This window comes from Eschscholzia californica, unplaced genomic scaffold (assembly GCF_041429995.1).
Source record: "Eschscholzia californica isolate CP2 unplaced genomic scaffold, dmEscCali1.0.p SCAF_4, whole genome shotgun sequence".
NCBI lineage: Eukaryota > Viridiplantae > Streptophyta > Magnoliopsida > Ranunculales > Papaveraceae > Eschscholzia > Eschscholzia californica.
Window position 1 is genome coordinate 26,495,072 of NW_028238461.1, and position 18,463 is coordinate 26,513,534.

The window sequence follows — 18,463 nt, forward strand, 5'->3', positions numbered from 1 at the left end:
GGGTTTGAAAACTAAAATCAAAGACATGTATTTACTTCTACTAAAATAACAAGTTACTTTAGGTAGGTCTGGATAGTTTCTCTCTCTAAATTGTATCATAATTGGTTCATCTCATAACTTTTTAAGCAGGAAAGGAAGAAGCAGAAAAATAGGATTTTAATATTCTTTTGATTCATCAAATAATAGACATAAATTATTAAGATGCTTAAATTTTATGTTGTTGGCTGTTGGGCAGTGTTGATTCATCAAGAGAATACCTTCTATCAGAGAAGGTGGTGATGGTTTTTAAGAGAAAGCGTTGGTGAAGAAATTATGTCGATAAGAATTACAGAAAAATAAGTTGTCCCCTATTACAAATAACCATTATACTTACACCCAAAATATTTGTCCATATAAGAAATACGTTTGTCCGCATATTGATCACCTTAAAGTATTACTTCATTTTTAAGACGTATCATTTTTTGTTATTCTTATGAAATAAATTACAACGTCATTTTTTTCATGTTCATCGACTGTAAATATTCAAACGCGTAAAGTGTTTTAAAATACTTCCGTATGCATACCCTACTATTTCCCAAAAATTCATGAGTCTAGAATAGCATGTGACACTTTCATTTCAACAAAGAAAAAACAATAGCATGTGACACGTGCTCAACAATAATCCTCGTGAGGTGAGTCGTGCCACATAAACGTCTCCACACCATTCATATATGAAAGCAACCATTTCATGAAGATGGGCACAAGATTCAAATAAACGGTGAGATTGGGGTGTGCAAGTCAATTTGTTCAATGCCTTCATCAAAATTACCCGCCAAATGGTAGTGAGTGAATGACAATACAGATCTTCAACTTCATCCACCTGTTTAACAAAATCTGAATTACTAATTTCAGTTCAAATCGAATCCCCTTTTTCTCCGTATCATGCCAAAAACACTTCAAACGAAACCCTAATTTTTCTCTACTCTTAACCCCCTTTTCAATCTACTTTTACTCATCACACCTCTCAACAGCCAATTTTCGGATCGTAGTGAGACTCTTGGATCACCAATGGAACTCAACATCTCTAACTCCATCAATAATCCAATCAATGAACTTCGTCTTTCCTCAGTTAATTTAGGGTTCCGAACTTCCATTTCAAATTTTAGATATGTAAATTTGCTTACCAATGTGAGGCTATCCAAGAAATTGAATCAGAGAAATCGGTTTTTTAGTTCAAAGCTTGGGTTTAGAAAAAGTTGGTGCATTTCTGCAGCCACAGATTCAACTGTGAATACAGAGAATTTTGATTCTTCAATGGTGGAAAATGATAAGGTCTCTGCAAATCCAGTTTATAATACAACACCTCCAAAAAGAGAAACACGAACTCCTCATAGTGGGTAAGAAATAGTAGTAATTTTTGTTCTTCTTTTTGATTTCTTGAAAATGAATATTATAGCTGATTTTTTTTGTTTGTGGGTAGGTATCATTTTGATGGAAGTAATAGGAAATTTTTTGAGGGTTGGTACTTCAAGGTTTCAATTCCAGAGAGAAGACAGAGTTTCTGCTTTATGTATTCTGTGGAGAATCCTGCTTTCCCTAAAAAGCTAAGTTCATTAGATATGGTTTTGCATGGACCTAGATTTACTGGAGTTGGAGCTCAAATTCTTGGTCCAGATGATAAGTACATTTGCCAATTCTCTGAAGAATCTCAGTACTTTTGGGGGAGTGAGTTCTTCCAAACCCAATTTATATATTTCTACTTTTGAACAAGAAATCAGTTTTATCTTTAAAGATTAAAGAAGTAATCAAACATGCCACACAAAAGTCAGATACTTCTATGCTTAAAAGTTAAAACTAAGTTACTACATCCTTGTTTTTTTCTACTTATGACCTTGAGTTTTGTATGAGCTGTATCCAACATTATTTCCTTGACTAAAGTGGTGTCTTTTTTTTGAAGAAGGATAATATATTAACCGAGTACTTAGGAAGCACGAAAAAAGACCTAGCGAAGTGGTGTCTTAGGTCTTGACACTATTATGTCCGAGTAAGCGTAAGAGATGCATAAAAAATCTAACATTATCATTTGGAATTGGAAGTACCCAGTAAAGTGTATGCAAGTTTTCCTGTTTATGGAGAAAAACTAAATTGGAGCATCTATGTTACGTCCGTCCTAAGTCTGTCAGTTTGATTTATGCTTCTGGGTTCATCTATTATTTCATTAGTAGCAATCTCATATATGATGTACTCCATGGTGACTGTATTGACTCATTGGAAGATATTCACATTTTGTTACATCTTTCATTTTTTGGTTCAAATTTGGATTGTTCATTTCTGTCTTTAATAATCCAGTTGTTCATATATAGGTAGGCATGAGCTAATACTAGGGAATACCTTTACAGCAGGAAAACCTTTGCCTCCTCCAAATAGGGAAGTTCCTCCTCAGGTCAATATGCTCTTCATTAGATTCTAAACGTCTGCAATATTAAATTTTGGGTATTACTTCTTTAATGCTGTAGATTTCTGTTAAAATTTGATGTTATCCACAATGGTCACTGGTTGTTGATTTTGCTTTCAGTGGAAAAAATGCTAACATTTGTTTTAATATTATTTATCATAGCTGCCTTCACGTGGTTTGTTTCACATGTGGGAACTAATTATAGATATGAGCCGTCCATTCCTCTCTACATCTTACTGATAATTAGGTCGACTAAGATGCCAATTTATTATAAAAAGAACAATCTTTCAGATCTATATAGTTTGTAGATGTTCTTCTCAACTTTTTTGCCGAGAAATCAAGTGTTCTTTGTTTGTATTCTGTTATCCGCACTAAACTATAGATGATGTACAAAATGGACTCATGCTAATGCGATATAAGAAAAATCATCATCATTCCGGCGTTTCCACAAGCGTATTCTTTAAATTATCTCAGTAAACGAAAAAGATCTTTCACTTCAAATGTTTAGGGTAACATTAGAAGATCAAAATGCAGTTTGGAACCGGGTAATTTTCTTCACAGTGATAAATAATCAGCTACTTGCTTGTAGATTAATTATCCCATGTAACTACTGTTTAGTATATTACTTGTATTGTTTCTTTGTGGTTAGGGACTCTTGTAACTCGTCTGATAATTTGTTGAATCAACCGTTACAAGTATTATAACTAGGAAAATCATCCCGTAACTTGAGAGTTAGATGTATCCGAGTCGGGCATGACCTTCTCTAAACTGAACTTATTTTATGAGGGGGTCGGAGTTGACTTTGTCTCACATTGCTTGGCCCAGATTATCTGAATTGACAGGTTATTTCATCTCTTTTTAGTCATCAACAAAACTCTAGTCAATCAATGTTATCTGTCTAACAAGCATGGGTTGTTTAAGGTTATATCTAATTTAAAACTTTTATGTGTCTTATTTGAACTGCTGTTGTAGCTCGTAAACACAGGCTTTTCCATTGTTAAGATTACTCACTTTTTCACTTTTCTTAATAATAAAAAGGGGGTTTTCTTCTCTTTATTCAGTTTTGGACTACTTCGTCTTATGATTTTCGAAGAACTTTTTCAAAATTGTTGTATTTCTATCCCTCCTCCCTCTGCTATATGGTTACATTAAATATGAAAATCCTCATGCTTCTTTATTCGGGTATATTTTCAGGAATTTCGTGAAAGGGTCGCAGAAGGTTTCCAAGTTAGCCCACTTTGGCATCAAGGTTTTATTCGTGATGACGGAAGGTAGGTCAATTATCAGTTACTTCAAACTCTGTAGTTCAATCCGGAAAATGTAAAATAGTAGCTACACGGTGCCTGCTTAGCATACACTGAAGTCCTGGAGTCACACATATTGATTGGGTTTTATCCAATTTTGAGTGCCGCATTCCATATTCTAGCATCTGTTACACGTAAATACACATACTGCAGTTAAACCTGGCTATGCCAGCTGGTTGTTCCCTTGGACTAATTTTTGTTTGATCTGGATAATAGATCAACTTACGTCGAAACTGTGAAAACCGCACGTTGGGAGTATAGCACTCGTCCTGTTTATGGATGGGGTGATGCTGGGGCTAAACAAAAAGCAACAGCAGGCTGGCTTGCTGCATTTCCTGTATTTGAGCCTCATTGGCAAGTGCTCATGTCAGGAGGACTGTCTACAGGTACATGTGGAATCCTTTACTTGGTACTGGAATGCTTTAAGTTGCCTAATTTTTAGGTGCTTGATTACCCTTATAGTTGATACATTCCGTTGTCCATACCAATGTCTATCAATTTTGGACCAAATAAATCATATAATGAGACTGTTTATGGGATCCAATGTCTTTATTTTCAGAATCCACTACCCATCTTGCTGCCATAAAATACATTAGTAATTCTATCTATGAATGAAGGTTCAGGCCTCGGGTGGAGAAGGAATTGTATGACACCAGAGAGGTCCAAGGCCTTTCTGAAATACAAAATCTGAATTGAGAACTAATTTGGAGTAAAATTAAGCACTTTTGAATCAAATGGGAAAATAAAAAGAGTATTAACTTTTCATATTTATGTCGTACATGTAGAATGCATAGGTTCCCGTCACGTGGCCGTTGACTTGGATCGTGACTAATATGACCTATTAGACTGACCAATTTTAATAGCTTTGAATCTGGATCCTGATGGACCCAATTTTTTTTTAAATTGAATTAAAAGAGAAAACTTTACAATAAGGTTGGGGACCTACAGAAAGTGGGCTCTAACAGGGCAGACAAGTTCTGCAGGCGAAACTAAAAGATGACGACGTATTAATCACAGCTTCCTAGGAGATGGAAAAATCAAGAAAGACAGATTCTTTGCCCAGGTCAGTTGCCTGCTCCAGTTGAAGAGAGTCGCTTGGATACTAAGTATTGTGGCTTGAACATCGACTCTTTTTAAAGATAATTCTGTCCCTATCGTTCCATATCTCCCACAGAATATCATGAGGAATGATTCTCCACAGGTCCTTGCCTTTCTTGGGGAGTCCCAATCCCTTCCATTGATATGTACTGGTAACTGGTCTATGTCTGCAGGCATCACCCACTTGACGTTCATCAACTGGGCAAAGAAGTCCCAAACTGCATTTGCTTCTTTACAATGTAGTAGAAGGTGTTTGTTACTTGTTAGTCTCTACGGCCTGCTTGCACCTAGCACACCAGAGTGGCCCTACTTTTTTCTTTCTTACTCATCAGACCTGCCATCGGCAATTTGTTCAGAATGGCTGCCCAGATGATGAATCTAATCTAATGGGGGGATTCTCTTGTTCCATAGTCCCATCATTCTTAGATCTCGGTTGCCCTACAGTTCAGTAATAGTTTGCTTGAATGCGTTTCCATGCTCCACATCCACAAGACGTTTTCCTACTTTTAACCAAGTAATGAAAAATCGAAATTTTTTGGTCGAGACTCGGGATGACCGAAATTTTTCGGTTTTTCAGAATAGGGAAATGAAAACATACTTACAAACTTTTTGTGTAGGATTTCGACCAAAATCAGGCGAAATTTCGGTCTAATTTTCGAAACCTTCAAATTTACACTTTCCATACTCCATCTTGTTGAAGAAATGAACTCACCTTCATCATTTCTTCATCACTTTCGGGTCAGTTTCTTCAATGTGTGGCTGAAACCCTAGAGAGAGAGAGTTCAGCGCAAGAGAGAAGAAGGAACAAAGTGTTTGGCTGAAACCGTAATCTATTTAGCTTTTGTTGTATGAAAGAACATCATTTTTTATAAGGGTGGTTTTTACCTCCTGAAAGCTTGGTGGCGCCACTTTTATTCATATTCTGTTTCCTTGAGATGGGCGGCAATAATATTTTGGAAAGGCGCCTTTGAAATTACCCATATGATGGCTAATTTTACTTTTAGTATACATAATACTCCAGTTTAGTAATTCACCCCCTACCATAACAATCTATGATGAAATTACTTAACTTACCTTTTAACTTAACTGTGGAATTGTATATATTCTCCCAAACTAACAGATTTTGTTACGAATTAGTTAAATTTTTTCATGTTTGCTCCTTATATTAGATGTTGTGTAACATAACTAGCAATTTTCGTTTCTACCTAAATTAACTATTGTTAGAGTCAACATAACATTTTTTTATGCTTTGTTATGGTGTGATAGTCTTGTTATATAAAATTGCATAATATTTCCATCATTTTCGTGGATTTGTAAAATTTCCAAACTAACCGAAATATTTCTACGAAATGTTTCCATATTTGGGCCGACCAAAATTTCCACCAAAACCGAAATTTCATTCCTTGCTTTTAACCTCCCATTCATCAGGATCCCTGCCGTATTTATCCAGTATGACTCCTTTCCATAAGGATTCTCGATCTTGTTCCTATAGAGAAAAGCACATCTTTCTGTCAATTTCCTCCGATACCCCCTTTGGAATGGTAGAGAGTGAAAGGAAGTATGTAGGAAGAGTTTGAAGTACTGATTTGATCAATGTGATCTTTCCTCCTCTTCATAGTAGATGGCCTCTCCATGCTGCCACTTTTTTGTTTTGGTCCCAAGGCCTTTAGATTTGTATCTCTCCCCTAGGAAGTTGGGAAGGTGCCCAGTTGGCACCCAAATTCTCTTATCATTTCATGATTCGTATTTTCATCTCCTATCCTTGTCCCTTTGTAAATGTAGGATTTTTGCAACTTAACGTTCAAGCCTGAGACAATTTCGTACCAAACGAGAATGTCCTGAAGTTCTCTGAGTTGCTCTTGATCCTCTAATATAAAAAATAAAGTATTATCGCCCGCAAATTGTAAATGATTGAAGAGACTTTAAAACCTTGGATCCAGTTCTTATCCTCTGCTTGTTGCAGGCATTGACTGAATACCTCCCCTTCTATCAAGAATAGAAGGGGAGATAAAGGATCTCCTTGGCGAATCCCTCTTGAGCTCTGAAATACCTCAGTTGGTCTCCCATTTATGAGAACTGAGAATGTAGCTGAGGAGATGCATGAGTATACCCAACTTCTCGATTTATAGCCGAAACACATTCTCTCCATTGCTTGGTATAGGAAGACCCAGCTGATGCGCTCATAGGCCTTCTCAAGATCAGCCTTTATCACTAGCCCCTTATCGCCTTCCTTTCGGAACTAATTAATTCATTAGCTACCGTCACTCCATCCAGAATCTGTCTGCCCCCCACGACGGCTCCCTGAAAAGGAGATATAATTATGTTTAGTATCTTAGCCATTCTTGATGCTAAGATTTAAGTCATAATCTTGTAAGGTCCTCCCACCAAACTAACGGGCCTGAATTCTGAAAATCTTGAGCTTTTCTGTTTTTTCGGAATCAGCACTATGCATGTCTGATTGAGTCTCCCATGGAAGGAAGCAGTATATAAGAACTCTGAGATCATTTCTATCAAGTTTGTCTTAATGGTATCCCAACATCTCTTGTAGAAGTAGATAGGGAAGCCATCAGGGCCTTGGGCCTTATCCTTGGCCAAATCTTCCAGTGCTTTCTTTACTTCATCCTCAGAAATATCTTCCTCTAATGGTTTCATTATCATGTTCCAATAAGGATAGCTCATAAAACAGTACAAGTTTAATTTCTATTGCTATATATCTGGATATTCCCAGTTGTTATGCCTGATCCTGATTGTAGCTAAGCTTGGTTTGAGCTTCCTTGTCACTTATAAAGCGAGTGTTCTTACCAAACAAACATTGAAGAAGACTTGCAAAAGTTTGAATGGTTTCTGCCAGTATATTTACGCGTCCAAAACAAATATTAGCTGATTTTACTCGAACACATTTTGTCTTTTTTCGTTTATGTAACATCTTATGTCTGCATGTTGATTCCAGGTTGGATAGAATGGGATGGAGAACGGTTTGAATTTGAAAATGCGCCTTCTTACTCAGAAAAGAATTGGGGTGGTGCATTCCCACGAAAATGGTTCTGGGTAAGTTTAGAATTTTAGACTCTTCTTTCTGGGTTTATTTTCTAGGCAAGTTTTAGAATGTTATAAACTCTTCTTCTGGAGTTGAACTTGATTTGGCATGAATGTCATTATCATGATTCATATGTCATATGCTTTTTCAAAGAGGAAATAATAAGAACATAAAACCACACAACATGAACCAATCAGGTGTTAGCGGAAGATCCCATACACTAATAAACTTTGTATTTCGTGAGATCCTTAACCTCTGGAGTCTCTTCGGAAAGGATAAAAGAAGTGAGATGATCTGCGTCAACCATTTAGACTGTTAAAAAGTATATGTAGGTGAAGCTAACTCTTCTTCACAAGTAATATTTGGCTTCCCAGAAGTAATTACCCAAGTTGAGGTTCAGTAAGGTGGAACTCCCAATTCATCAAAGAGCATAAGCTGATACCCAGGCAGTCATGCATTAGTTATTTGGGTGTGCTGATCACTTTCATAGTTCTTCGGACATCTTTGAACTTACTAACAGTCCCAACTGGGCAGTTGCTTAACCCTCACCTTGTGTACCGCATTTTGCTGCCGACATGTTTGTCTGAGTACAGACATATTAATGTAACCCCTTTGAATACCAGGCATATTTGTTCTTGATTTAGGCACCATTTAGACCGACTAGCCTAGTTATACGTGGAAGAAGGTTTTTCTTCACCTAGGCGTCCCCACTGACCAATCTAGGCACCAAATCTATACCTAAAAAGCCTAGCCAATATGTAAGATAAGGTTTTATGTTGCAACAAGTCTTCAAAAGCAATGTGGAACTTAATACCTTGCCCATGTTCATATCATCCACCACCACATATATTAGATACTTCTTAATCAATCAACTCAAAAGAAGTTTGTGTCTCAAAAGTAGCGAAGAGCTGGGACATAATTTTCATAAGTTCTGACTTATAGTTTTCTCATACAGTCCAAGAGCCAGCTTCATCTGTTAAATTTCGAAATGTTGAACTTGGAAGTAGATTATAAATTGCAAAAGAAAAATGGTTGGTTGCCTTTTGTAGGCCCAATGCAATGTTTTTAAAGGTGAAGAAGACGTTACTTTGACGGCTGCTGGTGGATTAAGGGAACTGCCTGGATTGAACAGCTTTGAAAATGCTGCTCTGGTACATATTTCCCACTGTTTCAATTTGATTATTCTTATTTGTTATGTGAAATGATGCCACTTGGAAGGATTTAATGAATATTTAAGTGGCAGTCATAATTCATGCGCAATATAACGACTTTGATTTTATAGCTTTTGTAATGGCCTGCATATGCCTCACCGTACAGTTCGCCCTGGTAATTTATTATATATAACAACATGCAAATACAAGTGAAGGTGTCATTCAATAATTATGAATTTGTGTGGATTTGTTAACGTTATTTGTCTCTTCTGCTTATAATCTTCTAAATGCAGATTGGAGTTCATCACAAGGGGAAGTTCTACGAATTTGTGCCATGGAATGGTGTAGTTAATTGGGAAATTGCTCCATGGGGTTTTTGGCACATGTCTGCTGATAATGGAAAGCACGTGGTATTTACCTATAGATTATACTTACTTCTTTTTCCCTTGTGATGCTAGTAGTGTCGCTTCCCTTTATCTTGACAACAAGAACCTATGTACCCTGGGCACTGGTACTGTTATCTGTATCCAATGCGGTATGAGGTGTCCAAACAACACTTAAAAATAACCTATGTACCTTTATCTTGCCGTGCCTAATATTCTCTGCATGGCAAAACATTACTGAAAATGACTACCCGTGTTACATGGAAAGCTACTGTTGTAGTTTAGTTTGAGATAGGTGGTTAATTTTACATTATGTCCTGGGACTTCGATAACGAATTCCCCAACTGGAATAATTTAGTTTAAGAGGTGGTTATGCATTGTGAATGTTTTGTTGGCAGGTTGAATTAAAAGCAACTACCGAAGATCCAGGTTGTGCATTGCGGGCTCCTACATCAGAAGCAGGGCTAGCACCAGCATGCAAAGATACTTGTTTCGGCAATTTAACATTACAAATGTGGGAAAGAAGATATGATGGTAGCAAGGGAAAGGTATGTTATGCTTCCTATACTATAAAACCTCAAGTAATACTCGTTTTTAAAATTCTATTATGAATAATTATTTGTAGATCATTCTTGATGTTACGAGCAATATGGCGGCACTAGAAACTGGTGGAGGACCATGGTACAATACATGGAAAGCAAAGACATCTTCACCGGAGATCATTAACCGAGCTCTTAATTTCCCTGTTAATGTGGAGGGTATTCTCGGTTCAATTCCCTTTCTCAAACCTCCTGGTCTGTAGGCATTAGATAATATATCTCCACCTTAGTTCCTAGACAAAGAAATAGTATGAGTTTTTAGGGTCTTTTGGCATGTCATCTTTCTATACTAAGAGATACTCATCTGAAAAAAAAAACTATATGCTATAAGCTTTCTTGATGTGCTGGAAAGTGGAAATTAATGTACATCAGAGTTTTCCTTGTATATTTTCTTCATTTCTAACTATACATGATGATGCCTGCATTCGTAAGTGCTTGTTTTCTTGAGATTGATCCTTATTATATGGAGAATGTTAAACATGGGATGATTAGTCTGAGGAGTCTGAGTGGTGATCGTGGTGGTCACTATGCAGGTGAATATCAGTGGCTTGGGGGACTTAGGGATTTGTTTTTTTTTTTATAATAAAGTATTGAAGAGAATAAGGTAGAAGGTAGAAGTGGGTTTACAAAACACACACAAGGGCTCATATGCATGCCTGTTAGTAGTCGGCTTCCAATAGACTCTTGTGATCAACAGTTATTGGTCAGAGTAGATCACTGCTTGTGGGAGCCAATAGCCAAAATGTCGAGCTCCTTTTGAAGCACCCTAAATGAAATCGGAAAAAAACTACGCTTGTGTAATAGCCTCTTAGCATAGAGAAACTTCTGTCGTGACTTTCTGCTCGGATAACACGTACGAGCCCATAAGCCAATGGTCCAAGACGGGGTTACGGAGGTCGGGATCTCGGATGAGATGTTCTGGTATGTGTCTTTGCACTAATTTTTGGAACAGGGACATAGGCATCATTAATATGAACTAGTATGCTAGTTAAAAGAATGATGTTTCCACGTGAAAATAGACAAAAAAGGAACCTTGCATATGTAAGAGGTGGAGGTCTCCCTTCTTACATGCATGTCATTGACGTTGGGTAAGGGGCCTTCTTCATCTTATCTAGTGTGCATGAAAGTGAGCAATACTCTAGGGCGTCACCGCTCGAGTCGGTGTAGCATATGTCAAAAGGCATACGGTACAGGTTTCTTTGTCCGTAGGTCATGGCTTGGGGAAGTACCTAACGATACGTACTGTGGCTCCCCCTTGGGAGGGAGACATCATATTCACTCGCCTTAGCAGGTTCGTGGTGCGTGAGAGCTACCACTAGAGAGAGGAGAGTTATTCAAGGGATAAATCTTTGATGTACTTGAGTTGAGTTGGGTATATGGGAGTTATGACGACTTATGCGAGATAGGATGCTCTTATGCCCAATGACCAATGATGGTTGGTATTATGGTTGATATCCTTTGTGATGGACGAGGGTATGACTGAAGGAAGCTACAGAGTTTGACTGAAGGAAGCTACGTGAGGGGACAACCTGAGTGTTACTTGGATGTTGGGACACGAGGTGTTGTGATGCATTATTGGCGAGACCAGGATGACTTGCATGTTATAAGTAAGTTGAGTTATTTGATAGAAGGTTGGCTACATACAAGGAGAGAGTTCATAGCGTTGTATGGTCGTTAAGATTTCAATTTCCGCAGTTGACTCTGTGTAGCTTTGAAGATTATGCCGAGTCGATCTAATGTCTGTGACGTTTGGTTGTGTTTATTTTATTATTAACCTTGAACCTGGATTAGGTTTACATGCACTCATTAATTTTTCGACATGAGTTTTAGTTTTTCAGCACGAGTTTAGCAGATTTTATATCTACCAGGTATGATCTGCATTTGCACCAAAAAGATCCAAAACCGAAAAATTTCGAATTTAGATATGTAGGAAGTTATTTAAGTTTGGAGAGAAGCGATTAGCTCTTCGTAAAAATGGTTGAGTGAGGTGAGATGTTTAAAAATGGCTTTAGGTTATCATTCAGGATATGAAAATTCGATAAACCAAACGAGCAATTACTCCTTGTGATTATGGGACAGAACTAGCATAAAACTCGAAAACCTCTTTGAAGCTCAAGCCAGTAAGGTATTTTTGCAGTTAAAAGAATTGTATTGAAAGTTTGAGTTCAGAGATTGAACCTTCAATGCCCTAATTAGGTGAACCTATTGTTTTATATAGGCTTGGTTTGCCGGCTGCTAACGAGAGGCTAAGATGAGGTGGTTGTATATCACCGACTTAGATGAGACCACACTCTTGCAGCATTAAGAAGCATTACTTTCCTTCTTCGCATATTTCTCGTATTTGATAGATCTTATTGCCATCTTGTAGGATTCGTATGGAAACTAAGTTTCTGATAGATTCTTGTTTTTGTCGGGACCATCTTCACCAATTTTTGGGGATCTTTTGGTTCTCTGAATTTACCCTAGTCGGAGTGCGTTTAGCTCTTTCTTCTTTCGTCGACTTAGTTCGGTCATATTGGTTTTTTATCTAAATTCAGCTTTCATATTATCATTTAATCTTGGGAGTAAATAATTGTTTTGCTTTCCCTTGTACTTCTAGCGACCATTGATCAGAAACAGCTTCATAAGGTTTTGGTTAACCAAACATAAGTCCTGTCAAGTTTGTGGTCATCCAACTCAAAAGCAATTGGCAATGACTGTAAAGGACTTAGACCCAATATTCTTGGTTGTTAGATACACATTCTCCCATGTGGGACTATTCTCACACGCCTCCTCAAGTGTGGCGTTCTTGAGCCTAACACGTGTATTTCTTTGGACGACATCGAGCACGTGTAGCTTTTGATCCTATCACGTGTGGCCTAGCTCTTATACCACGTTAAGTTTGGGGTCATCCAACTCAAACCAATTGGCAATGAGTGGAGAGGACTTAGACCTTATATTCTTGGTTTCTAGATACCCATTCTCCCATGTGGGACTATTCTCACAAGTCCAATCTTTCTTACTGCATTAACCTTCAAGTATTCAATCGGTAATCCATGAATATGCACATCAGAATCTATCTTGTTAAATCTATAATCTAACGTAATTTTTTTTCTTTCACATCTCTCCTATAAGTATATCATCGTGGATGTACCGTAGGGATTCATCTGCAACCTTTTCTCTATAATCCATAAGTTCAAAGTGTATGAGATAGAAACTTTCGTAGAATTCATTCAACCAGTTTTTTCTTATAGATTTCCATATCTCGATCAATATGTCTGTGAATATATTCATATTCATGGTTCTCTTTTTTTGTTGAGTATATTCATATTCACGGTTCTTCCTGATATGAATTTAGTCACCAAACTTCTCCTATCTTCATCTTCCGACTTTGTGTTTGCATCATAAGTTTCGATCTTCTATCATCTTTTTTTCCCATTAGGTTCCCCATCAAGGCAACCATATATTCATAATCCTTTTTCATTGGCCGCGGCTTTGGGGAATAAAGAAAATTCTCCAGGGAATAAAGACTTTTCTTAAAACTAGTCAAATAAGATTGACTTTTTATGTTTCTATTTATTGCTAAGGGGCTTCTAATTTTAGAAGATGCTATAAAAAAGGCTCCTCCATCTCATCACCTCTCTCTACCACTTCATCTTCTCGACATCTCATCAACCTCTCCGGCGACCTTCAAACATAAAAAGAAAAAAATTTATTTTCTCTCTCTCTCTCTCTAAATTTTTTTTTCTTTTCTCTTTCTCTTTCTCTCTCTAGAACAGATCTAGAGAGAGAAGGTTTGTTCTCACGAACAGACCTTTAATCTGTTCGTGAGAACAGACCTTCTCTCTCTCTAGATCTGTTCTAGAGAGAGAGAAAAAAGAAAAAAAAATTTAGAGAGAGAGGGAGAGGAGAGAGAAAATTAAAAAAAAATTATACTTGAAGGTCGCCGGCCGAAAAATTGGCCGGCTGGCGACTTTCGCCGGAGAAGATGATGAGGTGTCGAGAAGATGAAGTGGCAGAGAGAACAGATGAGATGGAGGAGATCTTTCAAAAAAATGTATTTTGTATTCCCCATAAAAATTTATTCCCCGGAGAATTTTCAAAAAAATCTGGATTCCCTCGATAATTTATTCCCCGGAGAATTTTTTTATTCCCCAAAGTCGCGGCCTTTTCATTTGCATGCTTGAGTAATGGTGTCCGATGAGAACTTTATCTTCTCAGAAAAATCACACTAAACGGAGTAGAGAACCCCTATGTTGCTATATGATGACCATTATTTATTGTTTGTAATTAAAACCAAAAGATTTCATTGATGAAATCTTGTTTTCTTACATATTTAAGTTTTATTTTAGTCATCTATGACAACATTTCAACTTTATCGTCCAAAATATGTCATCTTCAACCATGTAAACTTGTTGAAATTTTGAGAACGAATGGATGAATTCAAAGCTTAGAGAACCAATCCTCCTTCATTAACATAATATTATTTTACCTGATCACGAGGACATAACAAAGTTAACTACCATAAACCTAATAACAAATATGATATTTAATGGTTATATGAAGATGTTTATAGTCGGTGGTGTTGTGCTAGTATCGGAGAATGACATTTGTGAAGTTTATTAGGATTTTTGGACGATGTTTGGGAAGTTTAAAGAAGAATTTTTGGACTTATGGTCCAAAATCTACCCTTAAACACAATTTTAATCATCTCTAATCCTAAAATGGATTTATAAACCAAAATAATAACATAAATGGAAATGTTGTCCTTTTGTATCCATCTCTAGAGAAAACACAAATGCTTAGAATTCATATTAAATCATAATACCTAAACTAACCTTCTATATAAACAAAAACTTCTTTTCCTTCAAAATCCCCAAATATCTGTTTTCCATTTTGATCTCCCACCTTCTCTCTCCAATCACGAATCTATTAACAGAAACCACTACCTTCATTCTTATCCAAAAACGAAAACCATTACTTTTTTCTCTCTAAAACCGAATCCTCTATTCATCCTCTATTTTTTATTCTCTAAAATCTGCTTCATCTTAATTAGACCAGTTGAAATCTTCATCGTTTTTTTTTTTCGATTTCCATCATCAAAGGACACAGTTCGTACCATTGTTAAGATCAACAGTTGCTTCCGAGGTTAGTAACAAGTTTAATCTTTCTTTTAATGTTTTTCATCATCATGTTTAAAGATATTTATGATTTTCATTATAATCGGTTTCATCTCTGTATCATCTTTTCAAATATTCATGATTTTCTCTCTTTAAGATCTTCATAACCGATTTACGATATTAATGTCAAATCCGTGTTTACTAATTCCTTATCTTCGATTATGTTATGTTTGTCTCCGTGTATTAATTTATTTTTCATTAGACTTAGGTTTCAGATGTTGATTTTTACAACATTTCTTGATATCAGATCCCGGTAACCGTACCATTTCTGAACCCGAGAAGATTCCGTACGTTCTATTTGTAACAGAATGTAAACGATGTGTAATCTAAAAGAAATTATGTGTAATTTATTGAACATGACGCGTTTTTTTGTAACAGAATGCAAACGATGTGTAATTTATTGAACATGACACGTTTGAACTAGAGAAGATTCCGTAAAATGTTATTGTAACAGAATGTAAACAATCTGTATTGTTCAAACAATTATATGTACTTTATTGCGCTTTACACATTTGAACCAGTGAAGATTCTGTACAATTTTATTGTAAGAGAAGTTAAACAATATATATACTTTATTAAACAGTACTATGAAATTTATAAAACAGTACATATACTTTATAACGTTTTACATTGTAGTTTTTCATAAATGATACATATTGTTGACAATTATTTACATTTTTGTTTTGTAGTTTAGCTGTTACTGATGGAAATTCCTACAGAATCATCCAACGTATGGTAAGAAGATAAAACTAAAGCATTTCAATTCGCCCTTCAATAGTATAGTATAAACACAGGACATGATTTCCAGTTTGTCGAGAATAATTTAAAGCGTGTAACTGTTGTTTGTTGAATGACTCAGATAGTTGAGAAGATACTGTAGTGTACCTGTGTAAAAAACATTAAGTTCTGGTATAATAATGTGAACCATTGGATAAATTACGTTATATACATGACAAATGATGGTTTCCTCGTCATAAATAACATATAATTTATGAACTTGTTTCATAATTTGTATTTGTTGTGTGGTTATGTATGAGTAAAAACGAAAACAAATGCTGTTGTAATGTTCTTAAATTGTACATAATTTATGAACATGTTTCATAATTTGTAAGGGATGTTTGGTTATGTATAAGTAAAAACGAAAATTAAATGAGAGAAAGTGATATATAATTTATGTGTATTAACCCCCAAATCACGCTAAATTGATCCCAGAAAAATATACTCTTTCCAAATCTAAAAGTTAAGTGAGAGAAAGTGATATATATGTTTTGTATATTGACCCCCAAATCACGCTAAATTGATCAAAAAAAATATACTCTTTCCAAATCTGAAAGTTAAGTGAGAGAAAGTCGTATATACGTTTTGTATATTAACCCCCAAATCATACTAAATTGATCTCAGAAAAATTCGGTCCTTGATCTAATTCGGAAAGAGGGAGATTTAATTTGGTTTTCAAATCTGTAAAGAAGAGAGAGAAAATTGTATTGAAAATATCCGTTATTTCCTATTTAATACCATAAATCACGCTACAAAAATGTTGTTTGCATTTTGGTCCGACCCCAAGTTAAAAATAGTGGGAAATCTGTATGGGGATATGAACGGAATTTGGATTTATATGGTAAGGGTTTTTTGGTCCAAAGTGCAAAAAGACTAAAACCTATATTTTTGGGAAGATTAGATCCTAAACCCTTTTTGAACATTATTTTGAGTCTTATATCCATGGACCCTTTAAAGTAGTAAAAAAGGAAGTGAAATATAGCTCTTACTTCTTATCGAGTAATTCTTTTGCAATCTCTATAAAAATATTTTGTTCATATCTAGGCATTAAAACTACGTCAGTATATTAACTTGACAAATATTTCCTATGATTTTGTGTAATCTCTATTAACAATAATTTATTCTTATGTAATCATTAAAATCTCTAAAAAAAAAAAAAGAATAGTTATTTGTGTTTGGTGGTCTATTTGTAATTTGTCTTGAGTGGCTAGGCACTAGGTCGAATTGCTACTTGCACCCAGGGTCTATTAACACCGAATTGCGAGAGGCGCCCGAGCTTCCCCTCACTCGTTGGCTGGCCTATTTTTTCTTATTCTTTGTGTTCTCCGTATCCTTATTATCTTCATCATCATCACACCATCACGGGAATAAGCTTCTTCAAGCTCTGCTCGCTGCTTTTCGCCCGCCTTTTGGTTTCAAACCCATCATCATCGATCAACAATGAGGAGTTTGATCCAGAAAGAAACTTATGGTGTGTTTGGTTGCAGGATTCCTATGTAGGATTCTTATTAAAAGTGAGTTTTGGTAGGATTTAAGAATCCTTGGTCTATTTGGCTACCAAAAATCGTAGGACTCTTGAATCATAAGGATTCCTAATTCCAAAATTTGTGTTGGACTAAAATCTCACCCTACCCCTAGGATTTGTCAAGATTTTGGATTAACAAACCTAGATTTCAAACTTAAAATAAACAAAAAAAATATTTTCTTATACAAAATATTTATTTTAAAGTTAATTTTTTTCCAAAATTTTTTTTCTCGAAAATCATTTTTTCCTTCAAAAATCGTTATTTTCCCGAAAAACGTTTTTTTTCAAAATCCGATTTTCTCGACAATTGTTTTTTGTTTTTTTTTTTTTTTCTGAAAACCGATTCTTTCCCAAATAACTTTTGAACAACGGTTCTCGAAAAAAATAATATGAAGAAAATGGAGGGTTCTTGAATGAAACAAAATTTGAAAAAACGAGTTTCAAGAACAAAGTTTCTTCAATATTTTTTAAAAGATGCATTTAAAAATACTCAAATAATAATAAATCATAGGGTTCCTATTGGTTGCCAAACAAACCAAGAAATATTATTTGGATTCATGAATCCGTGGAACCATGAATCCAAATGACTCGTGAATCCGCAGATTCATGATTCCGTCATTCAAACACACCATTAGTTTAGAAAGAGAAAGAGAGTAAAACCATTATGAAAAGAACTTTGATTCCAAACCAACCTTGATCAACAACGAAGAGTTAGAGAGAGAAAAAACTTTGATTCCAAACCTCATTCTCTTCTTAAAATCAAAGATACCAAAACCACCATTAAAACACCTTCAAGCTGGTCACAGACTGCCCAGTCTAAGACCTTAAACAAAGTCTCTGAAAGAGTTTATCTGAATTTTGAATTGAATAAAGTCCTAGTCTTTAGGGATATTTTTCTGTTTTGACTTGGTCCAAGTTTCTGTTAGCACTTTTGCTTAATTCTAGCTTAGTGGCTGTTTTCTCGTTTCTTTTGAGTTAGTGTACTGATGGCTATTT

The 18,463-nt window shown here is 35.8% G+C and overlaps 1 protein-coding gene across 1 annotated transcript; it reads left to right on the forward strand.

Moving 5' to 3' along the window:
- Positions 1-620: 620 nt before the first annotated feature.
- On the forward strand, positions 621-10,391 carry VTE1 (tocopherol cyclase, chloroplast / vitamin E deficient 1 (VTE1) / sucrose export defective 1 (SXD1)). Its single transcript, XM_086632508.1, has 10 exons — positions 621-1,376; positions 1,460-1,704; positions 2,343-2,422; positions 3,629-3,705; positions 3,955-4,124; positions 7,787-7,884; positions 8,923-9,024; positions 9,318-9,434; positions 9,806-9,955; positions 10,033-10,391. Exons 1-10 carry the CDS (start codon positions 1,048-1,050, stop codon positions 10,207-10,209), a joined length of 1,545 nt encoding a protein of 514 aa, XP_086488634.1. The 5' UTR covers positions 621-1,047; the 3' UTR covers positions 10,210-10,391.
- Positions 10,392-18,463: the final 8,072 nt, after the last annotated feature.